Raw genomic sequence first — 20,703 nt, 5'->3', positions numbered from 1 at the left:
CATGATGGATCGATCGATATTCATTGGGATTTCGTTTCTGACAATTCTCGTTTAATGATGTCCGAGAGTTTCTCTGCCACGGCGAACGTTGCTCCGGCCTGAAAGCAAAATCAGTCAATCCCAAGCCACGACAAAAGCCAAGAAAACCCGCGTACAGTGTGACCAGATATGATAGAGGGAAACACCGACGCATCACAGACTCTTAGACCTTTAATACCATACACAGAGAACAAGACGTCCACGACACCACATTCCTTCAAGGGGGCCATACGACAGGTGCTGGTAGGGTGATACAAGGTCTCCACGCGAGATCGTATCACCTCTTCAAGTTCAGCGTCGTTCTTTGTATGCTGTTGGTGATCTAACTGGGCATCCTCACAATTTTGATCAACAAGTGCGGCAAGAGGTTCCGTCCGTGAGATTTTGAGGCAGAGCTTAAACCCGCGCACCAACTTCTTGGCGTCCACTTTGGACTGGAGATATCTAAGTTAAGAAGTGAGACGGGAACGTCGCTGGCGCCCAAGTAATATCCTCACCGTGGATCTATGATTGGATCATCGAACGGACTGAATGACTTCAATCGTATGCTTCCAATGCTTAGCGGCCTGAAACGGACGTTCAGTATGAGTACTACTAGGACACACGAGAACAATAAGACACAACTCACTGAAGCAACACGGAATGGAGGGAAAACGTGTGCTTGGTAAATAATTTCATTCCATGATTCTGGTACCCTACGGCCACAGTGAAGATCTCCATGTCTGGACTGCTAGGACTGGATGTGCTATCTTCCAAAGGCTCCAAGAAATCAGGGAACACCGATGTATCGTCTGTTCGCACAAAAGCCGCGGCCTCTCCTAACTGAAAAGAAATAAGCCCAATCGGCTAGTTTACTTGTGGAAGTATTAGCTTACATTTGTCGCTATCGGCCCTCGTTTCCAGATCAAATATTGTATGGCAGCAAAGATGAATTTGAACACATCCAGGAGCGTAGTAGGCCTAAGGTATTTGGGCGATGTGTTGGTCTTGTCTTTCAGGTTACAGTCGATCACTGGATGGTCCATGAGGTGAGTGCCAACGCCCTGCAAGTCATGTACAACGGGTATATCGAATTTCTTGAGTTCCTCGGACGGGCCGATACCAGATAGCATGAGAATCTGATGGACGATGTGTTCATAGAAGAAAATAGAAGGCATAAAATCATCCTCACCTGCGGAGAGTGGATTGCTCCGGCCCTGAGAATAAGCGGGGTCAGGGCTGTTATGCATTCAACAATGGCTTAGGTACAAACGACAGGATAACTTCCTTCCGGGATTTCGCACGATACACAGGGCCATTCCGTTTGTTGGTAAACTCAACGCCATATGCCTGCTTTTCTTCACCGGTCGTCTGTACCAGTATCTTCGTGACTTGCGCGTCAATGGCTACTGTGAGGTTAGGCCTAGCCAGCACTTTGGGCGTTAAATAGGCGGTTTCAGACGTCACTCGCTCGAGTTTATCGTCAACGTAGGTCACTGCAACAATGGAGTTAGCCTGTGCTAAGACGGGACTACGTACAGGCACGTACTGAATCGATTTACACCGGTGGGGTTTTCCCCGGTGTTAAAATCTGCGCTGAATGGTATGCCCAGACCTTTGCATGCATCAATGAATGCTTTGCTATGCTTGGTCAATGTTGGGAAATACCCAACCCGCACTGGCCCTTTGGTGCCCTTGTTAGACATATCGATGTCAGTATAATTCGTACTCTTGGCGTAGGCCTCAAATTTTGTGAAATACCTACGTAGACAAGTAGTAGAATCAAGGAGGCATAGGAGGACAGAAGGCTACTTACTGCTTAAAGTTATCCCAAGTCCAAGATTTATCTCCAGTGATGGTTGCCCATTTGTCATAGTCACCAGGTACACCATAGTGAGCTCTATATATCGTCAGTAAACTCGCTCAATCTCCTGGTGCACATACATTTCCGCGTTGATGGCCGAACCTGGAGATACGATCCTTCGTATCAGCTTCACTAAGCAATGCCGAAAGGTAAACAAACTGACATCCTCCCAGCATTTTACCTATGTGAGGTCAATGGAATACACAGTGATATATGTTAGCGCTTTGACAAACCTCTGGGCCAATACTTCTTTTTGTTCTGGGCAAATTCCTGAGGTTCGGTGTACAGTTGGTACGCGTGTTTGGTTGTAAAAAGAAGTGAATATGCGGACGGAATGACGGAGTAAACGAGGCCCCTGCCGCTGATATAGAAAACTTGAATGCAATACCCAAAACGGCAGATAGAACAAGAACATGCCTTCCTCCAGCCTCCAGAAGAAGAACACGAATAGAGCTTTCCTCACTTAACCGAGAGGCCAGTACACAACCAGCAGTACCTAGAAAAGTAATCATTGTGGTGCTACAGGGCCCGTCGACCTATGCTCACCTCCTCCAACAATGATTACATCGTACTCGTCATCCGTACCATTATTTTCGTTGCTGCTCTCTTCGCCAACCGTTCGGCCAACTGCTGACAGATTGCTGATCAGGCTACTATGGCCGAAGAGCTTGATTTGCGAGAAGAAAGACATCAAAAGTGGGTAAAGCCACGTCGTCGTGTAGTCGGCTTTATATGCCTTTCGTTTTCCCCGGAGGTCATGAGGGGTGCGTACATCAGACTGATAATAACAACTGTTCCGTGGGTTGACTTACGTTAAATTCACATACTAATAGTAACCACATCAGAATCACCGGCAGAATCTGGACCTCAAAATACTAGCCAAACTCGTTTAAGGCAACTCATGACAAGGGTGTTGAATCAAAACTTTAGACTGTCGATGACCTGCCTTTATGCTTCGACGAGTGTGAAATGAAACGTTGCTCGGAATCGATCCGAGGGCGGACCGCAGAGACCCAAAGCAGTATGATTTTAATATTACACGGAAATTCTCGACCTCTTCCAACATAGTTGTAAATTGAATCCGAGTTACTATGACCAGTGAGTCGATGGCCGTGTCTGTTTCTCGCCATCGACCCAGACATCAACCTTCTCGTCGTAAAACGCAACAAAACCGGTGATAGAAGCACATTCCAAGTTTGCGTTGCGATACCACCATACGACGTTGTCCTTTCGATTGTCAGGTGAAAGCTGAACGTGGTAGTAGCTCGCTTCTCCCTATTGTGAAATACGCATCAACTTGTATTGGAACTCAGGGAAAAGATGGAGGGCACACCTTGTAAGGGCATGAGGTCTTCAGGTCGGAAGGTACCAATAAATCAAGCCTGCAGTCCGTCTTGGGAATATAGGTACGGACAGGAAGAGACGTCTCGAACAAGAGGCGGGGCTTGGTAGTATTAGCGACTTGGACGCCATCGATTTCGATACGGATGTGACGCGAAGACTGAAGGACGTCAACGCGCTATAGATCTTGCCATTGGTATCTTTACTGCAACGGATCGTTCATATACACACCTTGTAGGGATCCTTGGGGTGCACAAATATCTGCTCTTCTTCTTCAAACCAAGCATCCATGGCTCCAAAGTTGAGCTTAAAGAAACCTGCGCGATCACCAGAACTGAATACTTGCAATGCAACTGGTGCTTTCCGTGCGCCTACGACCACATCGTACTGCGAGCCGTCGGAGGTTGCTTGCTTCCCTTGAAGGTGCTTTTCAGGCAGCTCGGAGACATTGAAGTAGTATAATGGGTAGAACGGCGAGTCCCAACTGGTCAAGAACGTTAACAGTCGAGCCGAACTGCATGAGACTGGTACGTACATCAGTTTCGCACTCTTTGTATCGACAATGACGACGCCTCCAAACAAGACGCGAATTCGTTTCAAGGAGCGTTCGATGCGAACAGCGGACATGATGTGTTGTAAAGACCCATGTCTATCCTGCGAAACTCTTTTGTACGCAAAGGAGTCAGACGGTTAATAAGCGATGTGGTCATCTGCAAGATGCTAGATAAGCGGTCGAGCGGCTGAATTCAGTTCTTGACTCAGATATTCAATATGTATGTGTTCTCATCCGCTTCTATAGATGATTACAGATGCCAACACCGTTCTCGACATACGTCAACATCCACGCTAATAGGTATCAACTACTGCAAATCGTTAATCGTGACATTTATCTCATGATCCTTTCATAAATCTGCAAACTTGTCTGTGGCCTATAAAAAGAAGCATTTGAGTATCGTGATAAGGCGTATGAAGCAGTCAGCTAACCTCAACCAGCAACTTTGCAATACCAGGCTCCCGCGAGGAATGTCCTGCGTCCGGTACAATGTGAAGTTCTATTTCAGGCCAAACCTAGAATACAGTGTTAGATGACGCAGAATATTGTGACGTGAGAAGCCTACCTTCTTCAAGGCGTAAGCAGTCGTCGCCTTCAAAATTCCATCAGATACGATGGTGCGATTCAAACCATGGTATGCCTACCGGACAAACGACGTCATATCTTCCTTGGATGACAACAGTCGGTATGTGGCGGCTAATGAATGAATATAAGTTGGCAGATTCCAGGCATCAAAGCTGCGAATAAAGTCACATCTTATCGATTTCTTGCTGCTCCAACAATTGTCCGTCTCTCATGAATCCCTAGTGCAAGTGAGAACGATGTCGACGACAGTGGTTCGGGAACTTACATCATTCACAAAGTAATGGTTCTCGATCCTGGCGAATGCACTGAAAACACTGGCTTAGAATTTGCCCAAAGAAAAAGTAGATAAAGACCCGGGGGGGGGGGGATCGTACTTAGCAAAGTCATCGTTGTCGGCGCGAGCTATATATGAGGGATCGACGTATAATTTAGAGGTGGCCATTCTAGAATAGATCAGGACTTGATAGCAGAACTCGGAACAGTCAACAAGAAAGTTACGTACTCCCACTTAGACCAGGCTCGAGCAGCCTTGATTCTTGTTGTATCATCAACAGAGTTGAGCTGCGCGTGGTAAGCAAGTATCATGTCGTGCCTTTCAGCTTCGGGGATGGGTGCGATATAGTCATCCCTAATGACAATATTATATTGTTGTTCACAGACACTGTATGGTTGCGCACCAGGCTTCCGGGAACAAGTGCGACGCGCCTTCCTGATAGAAAAAGTTGAGCTCTCTGAGTGGCAATGAATCAGTAGACCAGTAATGATATTGCAGTTGACAGAACCTCTTTCTTAGCGTGAATATGCCGCTATAAGAGATCGGGCATCAATGATCATGGACTTTGTAACGATGGTTCAAGCAGACCGTAAAACGAGACTCTTGACTTTGTCAGGATGGGACTAAGATGTTCACGAAATCAGCCAAATGTAAGAATATAAGGAACGTCCTGTTCACCTGAGCATAAGCTAAGGAAAGTGTTGATCCCTGATCAAGGAAGGTGGGAATAGTGATAACGCAGCAAGGCGAGACGACGTACCCACGAGCCTCCGAAGACATGCCAGATAGGAATTCCAAGGCGTTCCCTCAGTTTCTCTATGTCTTTGACAAGATCCCATGTCGTGTTGTCCTCAAGATAGGCGCTCCTGCGACGACGGATCAGGATCAAAATATAATGAACCGTTAGCGGGATGCTGACGGTGTCGATTTGCCTGAACCTCGTTGGTCCAGGAAAATGATCTAGACAGTCAGTGAGGTGCTGGAAAGTGACAAGACTGCCCTCACCTTGTACTTCTTAGGGTTAAAGAATGACCGATCCTTCTCATCGCACCCTCCTCCTGGCCCGCCTGCTTAACTGGTCAATTCCGTGCTACTATCTTTGCTGTGGCACCGTGATATACGAACCATGAAGGAAGATGACTGCAATAACAGCAAATGAGAGGAATGAGGGCTTTTCGAAAGGACGATAGACGCACCCGGGGCGCCATCTTTATTCCCGCTGAGCTCGTAGCTGTGCTAGTTCAAAGCAAAAAGCAGTGAGGGCACCGTATGGACTCACTACAATTCGTGGACGTCAGATACATTGAGTCTCCCAGTCTCATACGGCTCGATGTCGGGATACATGGATGTATGCAGTTGGCTCGTGCGTCCGATGTGGGGTAATGGTCGACCTCGTGGGATGATCGGATGACGGATCGAACTGGTCATGTAGGGGCTTTACACCGAAAAGTGCTCTTACCGAAATCGTACCATAAATTACACTTTTCTGGGAATTTATTTTAAGTATTAATTCATTCCTGATACTGATCTCCTTCTCCTGATATTTTGAAGGTGATCTCCTTTTTAGGCATGGTCGCCCTTGATATGAACGCTGACAACTCGAGGGTGCTTAGGTCGCGTACCTTGAGGCTTGCCTTTGACTATCTTCCGCCATGTCGAAACCTATCCATTTCCCTATCCCTCCGCCTTCCAAGCCCTCAGTTCCCCCGCATGTCGCTTCCTTGACAGAAAAGCAGTCTACTATGTATCAAACAGTATACGGCTATTTTGCCAAGCCTGACTACAACATTCCGGGTCTTGAAGAAAACGCTGAACTCATGGAGGAAGAGAAGTTCTGGCTGTCGCACGAATGCATTTTGAGGTGCGGGTTTTCTTTTCTCTTTCATCGTTATCTCAGCTCATTCTCTTAAAGGTACCTTCGCGCGTCCAAATGGAAGACTGAAGTTGCAATCCATCGAATAGAAGACACCCTGAAATGGAGACGCAGCTATGGTCTCTATACTACTTTGACATCGGAACATGTTGAACCAGAAGTGAGGATCTCTGTTCCTGTACCCCACTATTTGGGACTGATGCGATGCCTAGGCTTCAACGGGAAAACAAGTCATCTTCGGCTTCACAGTCGATGGGAAACCTGGCTACTATATGTTTCCCAGTCGGCAAAATACCGAAGAGTCTCCACGCCAAATTGAATTCGTTGTCTGGATTCTTGAAAGCTGTATAGACATGATGCCATCTGGTGTAGAGTGCGCGTCAATCACGACTTTCCTTTACTCTTCTTACTCTTTTTTTGTAGAACCGTTGCCCTCTTTATCAACTTTGCAGACAAAGCCAAGAGTCCTTCTTTGGGCACAGCAAGACAGTTCTTGAATGTCCTCCAGAATCACTATCCAGAACGTCTCGGTGTGGCACTCATTATCAATGTTCCTTTCTTACTCAATGCCTTCTTCAAACTCGTTTCTCCCTTCATTGATCCCATCACGAGAGAAAAGATGAAGTTCAATCCCGATGTTGTTAAAGATGGCATCGTCGCCGCAGACAATGTTATGAAAGAGCATTGGGGAGGCGACTGCGAATTTGTCTACGAGCATGAGAAGTATTGGCCCGCGATAGATGCGATGTGCAAGGAAAGGAAGAAGAAGCTCCTAGAAAAGTGGCGACAGTTGGGTGGGACAGTGGGTATAAAGGAGGTCGATTACAAGGCGGATACAGATCTAGTTAACGAGAAGACACCAGCCACGCAAGATATCGTCGCTGTCGTGGATAATAAGGTGATGGTTGAAGTTGCCTAGTAGCCGTACATAGGGCCTTGGTCTGGAGGTAATATATTAGATTAGACACATATTAGGTGAATAAAAATTCAAGGGGTGTTGTCTGTCTTCATGTGTCCATTGCCCCAGAAGCTTCGGACCGATGGAATACAACGAGCAAGTAGTCGCATCGATTCACCATCAAATACCGAACCCCCACACCAAATTCCGACATCATACAACCCCCAACTGGTCAAGGAGCGATTATTCATGATGTCCTCAAACGATTCCTACAACCACACATGTCAGTACGTTGCATGATACACGATGCTCAAATGGGCTCACTTGGTTATCCCCGATGTACAACCTGAGTGACACCAAGCCAGGTAGCTTTTCGGCCATTGCATCAATAACGTCCCCCGTGAAAACGATCATATTAAGACGCAATGATATCAGGGTTTTGTTGGGACCATTATATGCCAAGGCATCTATAAGCCGAATGGTTTCCTGAGATGAAAGATAATGATCTCGCGAAATGAGGTTGATAAGGGTATTCGTTGAACGCTGTATCGTGAGAAGAAAGGCGTCGAAACCACCACGGAGATGAGTGGGGTAGAATTGTAGGTCTTTCAATACTGGAAACTCCGGAATTGGGTCCACGGTAGCCAACAACCATTCACTTAGTGGCTGGTCCATCGAGGGGTCTACGGAAGATCCAGCAGGGTGCAGCCACAATTGTAGATCATAGAGTGTGCTTGCGTGGCTTTGAACGAAACGGGATAAACCGGATGGATCTGACGGGAACGCTTTATTGAAGGCGGTGCGGATGTGGAAGCGGTGCAACAGTGGAAAGTGGTCCAAACCAACAAATAACATCGATACGTCTGTAGATGCCCATGACCACAGACGGAGAGTCTTCAATCGAGGGCTCAACCCATTAATGAACTTTCTGAGAGCCAAGACAGATTCAATCGAGTTTCCGGCATCTGTCAGAGGGTAAATGGAAGCTGTTAGCTGAATTCTCAGCGATTCGAGCGATTCCATTGGGGTACTGGTCTCGACGATAATACGAAGCGCATCCAAATGTCCCGAGAGGAAAAGGGTACGGATCTGTTTACCAAACGTCGACCAAGCGGCGTTGAGGAATGGTACCAATTTATAGCTGGATGGAAGCCCCCAAAAATCGATAGAAAATTCATTTAGGTTTGTGAAGCCGGTGAGAACGTCTATGAGGAGTTGGGTAGCGCGTTCTACTGAGAGGTTCTTACGGCGGCCAAAGTCTGCGAACCGAAATTTTTGGACATCGTGGATCAACTGCCTGCGAGTGCCGTGAGAGACGATGCTCAGGTGCAAGACCCTTTTCGCAACCTCTGGATCCCTATAAAGATACAAACATTATTTATATAAGAAATGTACAATAAATGCACTTGCCTCAGTCTTTTCAACAGCGCAACTGTACGCGAGTCGATGCCTTCTATTGCGATCTCCTTATATCTGACATTCAGCGCGATCTCGTAGAAGATACGGCTGACATCAAGGAGATTTCTAAGTTCACTGTCTGGGATGAATTCTGCGAGGTAGAGCCATAGCTCTGGAGGCAGCTCGACCATGATAGTATGTATATTCAAGGAGGGTCCAATGGCTGTGCAGGTCTGATCAAATTCAGCCATGGCTTGGGCTCTCGCCCCCATCGACCATGGCATATACACAAAAAATCTGCTTTATTATTGTCAAGTTATACGTATACCCTTACCTTTCTTCGGCGTCCACATTGAGCAAGCAATGCACAGAATATGTATCATTGAAAAATTTATCATCGTTGAGCCATCAAGCAGCTGCCCCAAAATGGCACAGCTCCTGTTCACATTCTGTTGCCACCTCACCTACATTACCGTAACGCTCGGATCCATTTCGGTCAGGCAAGACACGTAGCGATGACCATTGAAGCAATGACTGTATCTAATCTGAAGCAAATCAAGAACAATGTCATTGGGAATCCATCCGTCAAGCTGCAGTGTGCTCGGGACGAGGTATTTATTCAAATGTAAGTCACATCTGACTTCTAATCTTTCTTTCCAGAACGTTGTATTGACTTTACGTGAAGGCTTGTCGAATCTTTGAATCGCGAGCCTGTAGTAGATGAGCCGCAAGGGTCAAAGGACGATATTCGCATCGAGGCCGCCCATATCATAACGTCGATATCTTATGGTCCCTCTGTCGTCGTCAAATTGGGCCTCTCATAACTGATGAAGCCTTTCTTATAGGTTCTGAAGACGCCCTGGGGAGCTTGCTGAGGGCCGACGTCCATCGGGCGTTGTTGTTTGCCATTGCCAAAATACAACCAACCGATTCGACATTCCTCAGAGCTGCATTCACTCGTGCATTGAGAGCTATCGCCGTGGCTGTTGCAGAGACCGTGGGTCCGTCACAGTGGGGCTTGAGGGCAGATTCATCTGCCATCAGGAACGAGGCAAAAGTCACTCTGGATTTCCTGTTTCATGTTGGTGTCAGTTTTTTCTCCAGATGGCCTAAATTGACGGACTTGAATCTTGAAGATCGATTCTCTGGACATTTATCTTCCTCTTCTCATTGATCCGTCGGTTCAGACCAGCACATCGATAGCACTACTACTTGGGAGTGCTCTTCGGACAGCGGAGCACCGAACAGCAGTCACAGAGTGGCTGCCTGTCGCGGATCGCGCGAGAGAAGTCAAAACAAAGCGCGGATGGGAAAAGACTTCAACAAATTCAAGCTCGTTGCATCGTCATGGAGGTTGGGCCGCTAGAAATCTCAGTTCACTGTTGCTGACCAGTAGAGATTACAAAGTACGTTTTCAGTATTCATCATATATCTTCGCATTTAATGTAGCTATAGTATCAGGAAAGCCTGTTGTTAGCCCTGGCTGCCCTTTGCAAGGATAATGCAACCGTGGCAGTAGCTCTAACGAAACCCATCGCTGAGAAAGATGGTGAGTCCGCAACTTTGTTTGCCTAATCATTGTCTAACTCGTTTAGCAACACTCTCACACATTCTTTCACTAACAAAATCCAGGATTCCTGAGGTTCAGCTGGCTGCTTGTCTATGGTATTGTCGTCACTGTTCCGTGCTAACCGCTGACTTATAGTTTCCAAGCGTGATACATATTGTTCGATCCAGTGCAAGTCATTCCGCACCTGTCGATGACTACTCTGCAAGGACGATATTAAGCGTCGTAAATCGCATGATTGCCACGCCGCCTACAGGTACAGTACAGAACCGATGCAAAGCTTGCTTCATCTTATGTATGCTCTCTGATGTACGGTTCCACACGTTCTTACATCATGTCCTAGATTATCTGGTTACCGATGAAGCAATTCTGTGCCACATAGCATGGGAACGTGGGTCTCTTCGGCGACTTGCTGCGTTAGTTCAGTCTATCACGCCCCCGGATTTGAACGAAAGGGAAGAGGAAGAACCCGAGAGTGTGTCTTCACTAAGAGAGGTATGCACAGAGTGCCTCCTTCTGAGAAAGCTAAGCAGACTGTCCTCCTTATGAAGGCCGCTCTTACAGCAATAGCATCCATTTCAATGTTCGACAATGACATTCGTAGATCTTTGACTGATGACTTGAAATTACTTCCCACTATTCATGTCTCCCTGTCGCATCGTCATGTGGGAGTCCGATATGCCGCTTGTCAGTGCATACGGGCCCTCAGCCGGGCTGTGGCTGTATTACGCACCAATCTCGTAGATAGTGGCCTGGGTATGGTCGTCTTTCAAATATTCAAGAAGGAAGATGAAGATAGAAGGGTATTGTCTGCTGCGCTTTCTGCAGTGTGTAACATCGTCAACGAATTTTCTCCGTTGAGACCCGTATGTTTTTCCTTTCGTTCTGTGTTTCCCCTATACTTAGTGAGGATGCAGGTATATCTAGATCAAGGACTACTACCACGCCTCATACAGCTTTTGGGCTCTGGGGATCCGACGTTACGATTAAGTGCTTTATGGGCCATCAAAAATTTACTGCGCAAGACATCGCTAGAAATTAAAAAGGAGGTTATGAACCAGATCGGTTGGTCCCAGCTCTCCAGGTATGCCATCTATGTTTGTGCCAGGGAACCTTTCATAATAATCGGATATTCTAGATTACTTGCTGATCCGGCAGAAGGTATCCAGGAACAAGCATTCAACATCGTGCGGAATTTAGCTGAAGACGAAGAGGCCATCGACATGGTCTTTGAAGGCTTGGGCACGCATATTCTACTAGACCGTCTTGTAGTAACTTTGGAATCTCGTGACGAAGACGTCGTCCTTCAGGTGTGTCTTTTTAATATGTAGAGGGTGAAATAATCTCATTTACCTATTTGTCAAGGCGGCGTCTCTCCTTGCGAATCTCGCCAATGGTTCTGAAGTCCAGCAGGACCTCATCTTATCTTGTCCCAAAATCCTTCTTTCCCTCAAGACATGTCTGGCAGAGTGCAAACCTGAAATTCGTCGGCCAGCAGTCGGATGTATCCTTGAGCTTGCACGGAGAAGCTCCAATGGACGGAAGGAGATGGTCGAAGCCGGCATTCTGTCGACATTGCGGCATATCTGCGAGTGGACTGGCGGAGGATTGACTATGAGCCATGCACATACAAGCAGCGCTATCGAAGAAGAGAAGGACATTATTGAGCATGCACGGTTGGCATTGAACTGGCTAGAATACGGACCATAATTTTCGCCAAGTTCACGTTTGTACCTCATCCAGATAATGAAATAGTTGCGTCCCTGGTTTGCAATGTCTGCTCATGACGAGGCTCGGTGATTTCCAATTACCAACTTGAGTGCAAGATACATATATCATACTTGTATATTTCTCATGGTGTTCAAATCGTAGGGCCTATCAGATAGGCAAAACTTTCCCACAGGGCAAACCACCCCAAATTTTGGCGGACTTTTGCCGGGGCTGACCCACATTTTGGGCGTTGCTTTTCCCTTACCACCATGGCCTCGCTGGCTCGTCTTCGTGCCTCCCAAAGGATATTCCGAGCGGTATGTCCTCTCCTCGCTGTCCTCAATGATGAAGCCCAGTAACTCTGATGCGATGTAGCCCTTCGTACGCACTATCCAAACCTCGGCTGACACCACGACTCTTCATGAAGATGCCTCTATCTCAGGCCCTTTCAAGGTCAAGCTGCATGAAGACTCGTTCCAGACATTCAACTGCGAGCCTCCTTCACTGGACGTTCAAGTCTCCAAGGACGAGCTCATAACGATGTTCAGGCGGATGTCGACGATGCGTCGAATGGAGCAAGCCGCTGGCGCGTTATACCAGGCAAAACTCATTCGTGGCTTCTGCCATTTGGCTATTGGACAGGTGTGTTGTCTGTGTGGAAAATTTCTACTGCTACTGAAGACTTATCCAGGAAGCCGTCTCTGTCGGTATTCACCATGGTCTGACGCCTGACGACTATGTCATCACTTCTTATCGCTGCCATCCTTTTGCAGTCCTTCGTGGCGGATCTATAAAGGGTGTTATTGGTGAGCTCTTGGGACGAAAGATTGGAATGTCCCACGGCAAAGGGGGTTCAATGCACATCTTTACTCCTACATTCTTTGGTGGAAATGGTATTGTCGGAGCCCAGGTTCCCCTCGGAGCTGGTCTTGCTTTTGCTCAAAAATATTCTGAACACCCTCGTTGCACCTTTGCACTCTATGGTGACGGAGCTGCTAACCAGGGGCAAGTGTTTGAAGCTTTCAACATGGTAAGCTTGACTGCTTGCGTCGTATAATGCTAAAGTGTACTTTTAGGCTAAATTATGGGATCTTCCCTGCGTCTTCGTTTGTGAAAACAACAAATATGGAATGGGAACATCCGCGGAGCGCAGCTCAGCCAACACTGAATACTTTAAGCGGGGGGATTACATTCCTGGTCTCCAGGTAATACACCTTTTATCCTCTACAGAACATGATGCTAGCGATCATCTCTCTAGGTTAATGGAATGGATATCGTTGCTGCCAAGCAGGCTGTAGAGTACGCCAGAAAGTGGACTGTTGAAGACAAGAAAGGGCCTCTCCTCCTCGAATTCGTCACCTATCGATATGGTGGACACTCGTAAGTCCACCAATGTTTTTGCGTGAACTCACCAGATCTAATCTGTGCGCACATCAGGATGTCTGATCCTGGTACTACTTACCGCACACGTGAAGAAGTCCAGCGGATGCGAAGTACCCAAGACCCTATCCACGGTCTCCAGAAGTACATCGAGGAGTGGGGTCTCGCCACCGAGCAAGAGCTCAAGGTGAAATATTCTTTTGAGCATATTACTTCCCAATTTCTAATCCATTCCTCAGCAAATCGACAAGGACGCAAAGGCCGAGGTCGATGCGGCGGTTGAGGAAGCCAAGGCTTCCCCGGAACCTGATACTAAGGAACTTTGGACGTCGATCTACTATGCTGGTACTGAGCCGCCTTTCATGAGAGGTCGTGAACGGGAAGAGGTGAGATATTCAACTGTATATATTGTACGGGGAGGCTGAACCCAAGTCTTAGGTTCACTATTACTAGACGCACACTGATCTCTTAGATATCTTACATATTTATCGTGATGGATGGGCTTCCTCCCTTATCCATGTCGTGTTATGCTTACTGTGGATTCCGTTCTTAATTCAATCATGTTCCATGAATCCAGCATCGAGCCAGCAGAATTCCTGAAGTAAATTAAGCAAGACATTATACCTAACCGTATATCATATGCTCCACGTGAAAACATCACGGCCAAGGGAAAGAAAGTGCCAGTATCTCTAACTCTTTACTTCTTCTTACTCTTCTTCTTCTTGTTCTTCTTCGCACCTTGATTCTGGTTGGGTTCCTCCGGCTCCTCGTCTTTTGCCTCATCATCTTTTGCCTCCTCATCCTTGTCGGTAGTTCCGGCCTCTGTAAAGGACGTGGTTGCCGCGTCAGCCGCCGACGACGGACCTGTCGTTGGTGGGATGTCTGTATCCAACTTCAGCGGTGTTTTCGGAACGGGGGATTTGGGTAAATCAGCTATAGACGTTTCTTCCGGCGGTGCTGTATCTGTTGGTGGTGCTTCAGCCTCCGTGCTACTCGCTTGAGTCGTCTCCATGACTACTAGGTCTGAGATGGTTTCTTCTGCTATGGCGGGATGTTCTGTTTCAGCAGTTGGTTCGACTGTTGCTGGTTCTACGGGTGCGATCACTGCTGGTTCCACTGGTGCTGGGCTTCCTGGTGCTTCTGCTAGTGCTAGCCCTTCTGCCGATGACGCTTCTGCGGAGCTTTCGAATACCTTGTTCTCTGGTTTCGGCGAAGGTGGTTTGGATGGAGCAGCTGACTTTGGGACAGCGGGAACGGCAGAAGATGCCTCAACTGGTATCTCATCAGCCTCAGCCTCGGGCGACGACGAAGGGGCCGGATCTATTGATGACGCAGAAGTCTCTGGAAGAGGTTCCGTCGTCTCTGGCTTGGGTGAGTGTGTAGTAGATAGGGGTGCCATTGGTGACTTTGGTGGCCTTGGCGATGAAATGAGAGATTTTGCTGCAACAATTTGCGGGGATGTCGCTTCCGCTGTAGGGTCAGGAGGAGGCGCCATATTATCTGCTTGAGGAGGAACTTTGACCTCCGCAACCTGTGAAACGACAGGGGATAGAGAGGATCCTGCCTTCGATGAAGTTGATCCAGAGATCCTCGACGTTTTGCTGGTTCCATTGCCTCCGAAAGCAGACGAAGCAATCCGACTTGCAAGAGCCGCTAATGTGAATGGCTCTGGCTTTGGCGAGGGTTCTACCCTCGGCGTAGCTGCTTTAGGCGTCTTGTTACCGCTCAGCGATCTTGAAAGATTATTGCTGGCCACGAGTGGTTCGGTAGAGAACAGGACGGATGTTTCCTCTGGTGGATTCGATGATTCGACTTCCGGGGCATCAGTTGCATTTGTCCAAGGATTGGAATCGTCGTTTAAAATCAGAGGTGAAGATAAGGGGGCAATGACAGGTGACATTGGCTTAGATAGAGACTCAACAGGCGCTGGAGCAGGTTCCGACGACACTGGCGAAATTGAGTGACTTTCAGCTGCCAGTGGCGTTGCTGCGCCAGACTTCTTGGGACTTGCAACAGCTGAAGCCACATGAGAGCCTGAGTGTGCATGATCAACCTGATTGTCCGAGGGCGGCAACGAGACTGGCGCTTCGATTGACGCCTCCACCGTATTTTTGACACCGGAAACGGAATGACGTGGCGACTGTGGGACTTGAACGTCAGGGAAACCGATGGGAGGAGCCGGATCTGGTGGAAGTTGGCCTCCTCTGACTGACGGTGTTCCTGTCGAGGAGGCGAGTCTGGACTTCCCCCCCTTCATGGAAGGCGGGCTCTTCAGAGGCGAGATGGCTGATCCCCAAACGGATGACAGTGCTTCGGCAAGCGCGGAAGAACTACGAGGACTTGATCCTTCTGTCGACGCGTCAATGTCTCGGGCCCGCTCTTTGCCTTTGTCCTTTGTTCGCCCACGGTCTTTCTCCCGAACGCTACTATTACCAAGACTCCGGGTGGTATCTAGCCCTCGCAAACGATCGGCGTCTCCTCCATTACGGGAAGCGGATCTATCGCAAACGACTTCCGGGATTGCTGAGTATACTGATTCCCTATTAGAGTGTCCAGTATGCAATGAACGGTTGCTTGAAAAGCTGCCCGGGGGTGAACGGCGGGGATCAGGAGTTTGAGTTCTTGATCCTGGTAGAGAACACTGTCTCTCAGATTGTGCGTCCACGGTCATGTCATCTTCAGGATTGACGTCAGGTTCTTCTTCTTCTGCTCGATGGCCGCGCTCATTGTAAATGATAGATGCAGGTCCACTGAAACAAACATAAGTGATATTCAAGAGATCATACTTCGATACCCACTATTTGATCGTCCCCTTGCAAACAGAATGAGTTCAAGGACAACAACGCACAAAATCAATCACTTACATTATCGACCCATTTGATACGCGCTTTGAACTCTGTCAAACCAAAATGTATCTCAATGGAGAACACAATGGTCCAGTATTCTTTTCCGTCCCTGCCTGTCTTCGACTGTACTATGCCACTCAACGGAGACAAATCGGCACGGACGAGACACAGCGTAGAAAATTTATCTTTCCATCGAACTATTCAGGGAATTGACATGGAAGAGAGGGAAAAAGGACTAACCTGTATGACGCTGAATCCATTGTGGAATTATATCTCCTCCTCGGTAGCACCATATCTCAACCTCAAATACCGAAAGCATAGAGAGATTCGTGAGTTCCGTGCAGTATTTTCTGGTGAATACGGTCGACTCCTTCACTTTGACGCCCTAGCAAGGAGTTAGACATGATTCTACACCTTCATAGGAAAATGAACTTACCCTAGCCAAGATGCAATCGAATGCGTCTGGGAGAAGTTTGGGTCCAGAAGGCAATTCGGTGAGCCTGTCTTCGCGCGCGACGTGGTCCGGGTCTTCTTCATTGTACGCTCGAAGGTATTCAACGCCGTACATGAACTTCGCTATTCGAGCAGAGACATGATGATCACAGTAAAATCCAATGGCACCATCGGCGACTGCTTTGGACCTGGAAAGATTTGAGCTGTCATTCCACAGATATAATATAAAGACAGACGTTTGTGTATCCGGACGGCTGACAGCGACCTTCTCAGGAGCGAGCCTTTCTTGAAGTTGCGTGGATAGCCATGAACTTGCGGCATATCCACCAACAAGGAACACAGACTACGTCGTCGTCGTTAGTGATGAGGTGGTATGGAAGTTATATGTATTACCTTGATGAGGCCCTTTGAAGCTACTATCTGAGCCTTGATGGCGGCCACGGCAGCTAGAACCGGAGTCGGTTAGTCCTATTAACCTAGAAGCTAAAGTGACCTACCCTGAATTGAAGGTTCAAATAACGCAGCGACTTCTTCGCTGGAAAACGATAGTGTAAGTTTAACCAAGACTGCTGTTTCTCACATACCCTGTTAGTTTTAGCTGCCCATTCCGAATTCCAACACTGAGATCTCTGTCAAGGGGGGAACCAAACGGTATGAACTGAGAACCATTCTTGTCTCGGAATAGGCGCTTTGTAGTTTCATCAAAGCGCCTTGTGATGTGGTCCAACGAGTCAGGCGTTCCATATTTAGAGTTCTTCAGCTTCTCTGAATACGAGTCAGGCGCAGTGAGGCAACGACGAGGCAAACCCACCTTTTAAAAACTCTCTGGCACGCCTGCTCACAAAGACGGATCCAGCAAAGATGCCTGTGCTGATATTAGCCACGAAGTCGTTGACGGGCGTACTGACGTACAATCGGGTGGTGCGATTTCTTCAATCACTAACGGATGCTGTGCAAGAATAGTGTAGGAACTAAGATCGAAAGTCCCACCTCCGGCATCTGCCACTAAGAAACCAGCCTGTCCAGAGTCCTACAGAATAACATTTGAAAATGCGTCACGCCACGAAATATGAAATTGCATATAGACTTACTGAAAGTACATCGGAGGCTAGGCCGTTCAAAACACACGCATGGAGACTCGCTTCGCCCTCGGTCACAAACCGGATTCGTGCCTTCCCCTCGTTCGTGTCCGGAATAAGTTGTCCATGAACTGCAGCCCACCGCATCTTCGTCTGCTGGGCACCTTCCCAGCCATTAGGATGAGAGAGCACAAACTGGATGTCATGTTCCACAGCTTTCCATAACGCAGCACCATTGGCATGTGTATCCACAACGAATGCCCGGGTGCATTGGTAGAGGTACGAGAGGAAGTCGCCGAAGACATGGACGGCGGTTTTGCGATATGGAAGAGGGCCCAAGCGCATCCCATTCATATTGAGCTTCATCATCCTTGGCCGCAGGCGCAATTTGAATCTGGAGGATGAGGTGAGCACGCGCCAATGGCTACAATGTTTGAGTCAAGCGCACAATTCTGCCTTTATCCATCCCTCGTCTTCCGCTTGTGATGCAACAAAGCTTGAGTCCGCTTCTGCGCCAGCTGCCATGACCCTCCCATGCTTATCATAGTACATGATCGACGGTATCTTTGAGTTCCCTGCAACATGTTCTTGTCCGGGAAACCTGGAAGGGAGTTAGAGATATGATTCGTGGCTGACCTGGTGGCGAACCTTGTAACACCATGGATCTTGGGAATCTCCCCCGGCTCAAGGATGGCATAGGAGACCTACGGATAACCGATGGTGAACAAGGGTCCATAGGGGCGTATATGGCGTGCTTACCCCGCTAAAGGTTGTTCCCACATCAATCGCCAAAACCAGGGAGCGGGATGTGCCCGTGTAAGGTTTTCTCGTATCTGCCGAAGGCTTCATGGTGACATACAGCAGGTAGATGAGATAGAAGTGAGAAAGACAAGTGTATCGAGAGATAGCGCGGCAAAGTTATAGTGGATTACGATCGTGGAACGAGATAGAAAGCAACTGCCAACACGCGGCATGAAGGCGGTTGAAGACGCGTTCTTGCCTCGAGGTGATGCGGAGTTTGATGGAATTCCCTGGAACCTCGTTCCGAAACGTTCCAGAAGAAATGTGTATGCAACGAGGCTGTCATGTCGCATGGCGTCCGCGTTTTCCAGATGTTTGAAAAGTGCCAACTTTCGTGGGTAAACCAAGTAAATCCCCTGTCTTCTCTCGGGAGAGTTGCAGGATCACAAAATCACTGATTATCGCATCGCACCGGCAGTGTTTGGCGTTGTCATTTTCGCAACCATGCTGCCCACCGCTAACCTGCATCTCAGAGGGTTGTACGATACAACAGTCGAGTTTTTTGCGCTCCGTAGTCCTACCCTTTCCTCTCGAGCTGTGTCCTCATCATCCTCTCACGCCGACAGTGACCCTCACTCGAGGACCCTGACCCCCGTGCCCGACCCTATTGCGAAATTAACACAAGAGTGCGCATCGTTACGTGAAAGATTAGACGCCGCTGACCGTCGGCAAGGTACATGCACCTGTTTCTCGTCGCCTGGATCAAATATGTTATCTGTACGTCGAGAATTGGAAGATACGCGGAAAGAGCTTGTAGGGGCGAAGCTGGAGGTGTCGAAGTTGGAGGCGCGTTGTATGATGCTTGAGAAGTCGTTGAAGGAGACAAGAGATCTACTCAGGGCAAGTAGCCCTGACAAGATACCGCAGGGACCGCAGACAGGGAATCACCGGAATGACAGTGCCGAGGAGGACGAGCTGGACAACGTTGATGAGAAGGTCGAGGAAGAAGCTACATCTCTTTCATCAGAGGAACAAAGGGCGCAATTGAAGAGTGAGGAGGTGTACATGACAAGGACGGACAGTTGGTCGGGCGCTCAGCTCCTCCAAGCAGTTCAGGACCTCAATTCTGAAATTCTCCAATTTGCGGCGGCTGCGACAGAGCTTTGCACTTTTGACAAGAAGGCATACCCATCATCATCGAAAGCCACGAATCAGGCTATACAAGATACTGCAACTCGGCTGGGCGCTGATCTGGCGCGGATACTGTCGACGAGAGACCATTCGCAGGATCCCATGCTAGTTCAGCTTGCCTTGCAGGGATGTCTCTCTACTTGTGTGGCGCGCGCGCTGCTGCCATTCTGTATGGGGTTCCCGTCGAAACCGGACAGCATATTATCTCAGATATATGCGCACATGTATATGGCTGGTAAGAGGGTATTTCCGAATATATGTGCCATTGTCTGAAGACCAGAAAATCAGAACCTCAGCCAACGTCGTCCAGATGGAGGGCTTTGACGCACCGACATATCCACACAATGTATCCCTATCTTAACGACTACTCCATCAACGAACTTTCCGAGACCATGTTTCGCTGGTCGTCCGACATTATCTTTATTGCGGGCTGTCCAACCACTGACAGACTGTCTTTGTCGACGCGGGATGGGCTTCGAACGCGATTTGGAGATCAGATAAAACGTATAGCAAGGACGGTCTCTAATCTGGCCCAGGTAACGCGAGAGGAGATAATGTCGACGCGGTTCGATATCATTGCTATTGAGAACGAGTCGAATTTTGATCCAAGGAGAATGGTAGACGCTTTTGGTGACTATGGGACGTCCAGAGGCGACATTCTGATAACGACGGAAGTGGGGTTACGTTGTACGACAAGGAGAGACGTGGTTGATTTGAATACGGAGAGGCCTGGCGGGGAAGCTGAGCAGCGGCTCTTGCTGCCACCAAAGGTTGTGCTGGATTCCGTGTTAGACTTCATGGAGCCTAAGTAAGGGGTGAACGTGGCGTACAATTCTTTAGTGATACATGTAATATGAATAAGTTAGTCGGCGCAGTCCGACTTGGTGACATAAATTGAAAGAAAAAGCAAAAAGTTTCGGGATTCATAGACA

At 48.2% G+C, this 20,703-nt stretch overlaps 10 protein-coding genes across 10 annotated transcripts; 4 read left to right on the top strand and 6 right to left on the bottom strand.

The window, feature by feature from the left end:
- Positions 1–20: 20 nt before the first annotated feature.
- On the bottom strand, positions 21–2,573 carry BT62DRAFT_883610 (alcohol oxidase; the record flags this gene model as incomplete). The annotated part of the gene is given in 13 exon segments (XM_043182757.1): positions 21–98; positions 156–483; positions 537–605; positions 668–861; positions 915–1,157; positions 1,211–1,235; positions 1,292–1,514; positions 1,568–1,779; positions 1,835–1,936; positions 2,042–2,063; positions 2,116–2,256; positions 2,271–2,378; positions 2,429–2,573. 13 exon segments carry the CDS (start codon positions 2,571–2,573, stop codon positions 21–23), a joined length of 1,890 nt encoding a protein of 629 aa, XP_043044724.1.
- Positions 2,574–2,847: 274 nt separating this feature from the next.
- Positions 2,848–3,947, bottom strand: BT62DRAFT_926873 (DUF427-domain-containing protein). Its single transcript, XM_043185134.1, has 4 exons — positions 3,759–3,947; positions 3,455–3,707; positions 3,216–3,401; positions 2,848–3,157 (listed from the first exon to the last, which is right to left on the bottom strand). Exons 1-4 carry the CDS (start codon positions 3,848–3,850, stop codon positions 2,972–2,974), a joined length of 717 nt encoding a protein of 238 aa, XP_043044723.1. The 5' UTR covers positions 3,851–3,947; the 3' UTR covers positions 2,848–2,971.
- Positions 3,948–3,998: 51 nt separating this feature from the next.
- On the bottom strand, positions 3,999–6,049 carry BT62DRAFT_926872 (proline iminopeptidase). Its single transcript, XM_043185133.1, has 18 exons — positions 5,915–6,049; positions 5,832–5,866; positions 5,761–5,775; positions 5,641–5,702; positions 5,555–5,595; positions 5,396–5,501; positions 5,314–5,343; positions 5,224–5,258; positions 5,144–5,167; positions 5,039–5,092; positions 4,864–4,989; positions 4,736–4,804; positions 4,627–4,675; positions 4,530–4,579; positions 4,421–4,472; positions 4,342–4,368; positions 4,208–4,291; positions 3,999–4,152 (listed from the first exon to the last, which is right to left on the bottom strand). Exons 1-18 carry the CDS (start codon positions 5,977–5,979, stop codon positions 4,126–4,128), a joined length of 951 nt encoding a protein of 316 aa, XP_043044722.1. The 5' UTR covers positions 5,980–6,049; the 3' UTR covers positions 3,999–4,125.
- A 164-nt stretch (positions 6,050–6,213) lies between these two features.
- BT62DRAFT_1071807 (CRAL/TRIO domain-containing protein) lies at positions 6,214–7,427 on the top strand (the record flags this gene model as incomplete). Its single annotated transcript, XM_043178806.1, has 4 exons — positions 6,214–6,496; positions 6,548–6,668; positions 6,721–6,881; positions 6,932–7,427. Exons 1-4 carry the CDS (start codon positions 6,288–6,290, stop codon positions 7,425–7,427), a joined length of 987 nt encoding a protein of 328 aa, XP_043044721.1. The 5' UTR covers positions 6,214–6,287.
- Positions 7,428–7,495: 68 nt separating this feature from the next.
- Positions 7,496–8,995, bottom strand: BT62DRAFT_1000467 (uncharacterized protein; the record flags this gene model as incomplete). The annotated part of the gene is made up of 3 exons (XM_043176645.1): positions 7,496–7,675; positions 7,731–8,763; positions 8,832–8,995. The coding sequence occupies 3 exons, from the start codon at positions 8,993–8,995 to the stop codon at positions 7,496–7,498; spliced, it is 1,377 nt and encodes a 458-aa protein (XP_043044720.1).
- Positions 8,996–9,239: 244 nt separating this feature from the next.
- Positions 9,240–12,141, top strand: BT62DRAFT_990843 (ARM repeat-containing protein). Its single transcript, XM_043190254.1, has 12 exons — positions 9,240–9,429; positions 9,490–9,593; positions 9,650–9,885; positions 9,941–10,210; positions 10,260–10,353; positions 10,400–10,469; positions 10,518–10,666; positions 10,715–10,866; positions 10,923–11,237; positions 11,289–11,455; positions 11,510–11,681; positions 11,737–12,141. The coding sequence occupies exons 1-12, from the start codon at positions 9,320–9,322 to the stop codon at positions 12,079–12,081; spliced, it is 2,184 nt and encodes a 727-aa protein (XP_043044719.1). The 5' UTR covers positions 9,240–9,319; the 3' UTR covers positions 12,082–12,141.
- A 192-nt stretch (positions 12,142–12,333) lies between these two features.
- Positions 12,334–14,060, top strand: BT62DRAFT_926868 (mitochondrial pyruvate dehydrogenase E1 component beta subunit). The gene is made up of 8 exons (XM_043185132.1): positions 12,334–12,398; positions 12,457–12,723; positions 12,773–13,111; positions 13,158–13,286; positions 13,340–13,461; positions 13,519–13,648; positions 13,701–13,847; positions 13,900–14,060. Exons 1-8 carry the CDS (start codon positions 12,351–12,353, stop codon positions 13,912–13,914), a joined length of 1,197 nt encoding a protein of 398 aa, XP_043044718.1. The 5' UTR covers positions 12,334–12,350; the 3' UTR covers positions 13,915–14,060.
- Positions 14,023–16,296, bottom strand: BT62DRAFT_407530 (uncharacterized protein). The gene is made up of 2 exons (XM_043180811.1): positions 16,260–16,296; positions 14,023–16,211 (listed from the first exon to the last, which is right to left on the bottom strand). Exon 2 carries the CDS (start codon positions 16,130–16,132, stop codon positions 14,159–14,161), a length of 1,974 nt encoding a protein of 657 aa, XP_043044717.1. The 5' UTR covers positions 16,133–16,211; positions 16,260–16,296; the 3' UTR covers positions 14,023–14,158.
- A 1-nt stretch (position 16,297) lies between these two features.
- BT62DRAFT_1038636 (uncharacterized protein) lies at positions 16,298–19,117 on the bottom strand. The gene is made up of 13 exons (XM_043178401.1): positions 18,599–19,117; positions 18,488–18,543; positions 18,288–18,440; positions 17,852–18,233; positions 17,669–17,790; positions 17,572–17,630; positions 17,345–17,525; positions 17,258–17,295; positions 17,154–17,206; positions 16,997–17,103; positions 16,744–16,948; positions 16,548–16,692; positions 16,298–16,492 (listed from the first exon to the last, which is right to left on the bottom strand). The coding sequence occupies exons 1-13, from the start codon at positions 18,686–18,688 to the stop codon at positions 16,314–16,316; spliced, it is 1,770 nt and encodes a 589-aa protein (XP_043044716.1). The 5' UTR covers positions 18,689–19,117; the 3' UTR covers positions 16,298–16,313.
- BT62DRAFT_1038618 (uncharacterized protein) lies at positions 18,772–20,583 on the top strand (the record flags this gene model as incomplete). Its single annotated transcript, XM_043178400.1, has 2 exons — positions 18,772–20,006; positions 20,060–20,583. The coding sequence occupies exons 1-2, from the start codon at positions 19,085–19,087 to the stop codon at positions 20,581–20,583; spliced, it is 1,446 nt and encodes a 481-aa protein (XP_043044715.1). The 5' UTR covers positions 18,772–19,084.
- Between the last annotated feature and the right edge of the window lie 120 nt (positions 20,584–20,703).

The sequence above is a fragment of the Guyanagaster necrorhizus genome (genome assembly GCF_019112545.1).
Source record: "Guyanagaster necrorhizus MCA 3950 unplaced genomic scaffold BT62scaffold_3, whole genome shotgun sequence".
NCBI lineage: Eukaryota > Fungi > Basidiomycota > Agaricomycetes > Agaricales > Physalacriaceae > Guyanagaster > Guyanagaster necrorhizus.
This window is presented reverse-complemented; position numbering and strand designations above follow the sequence as displayed.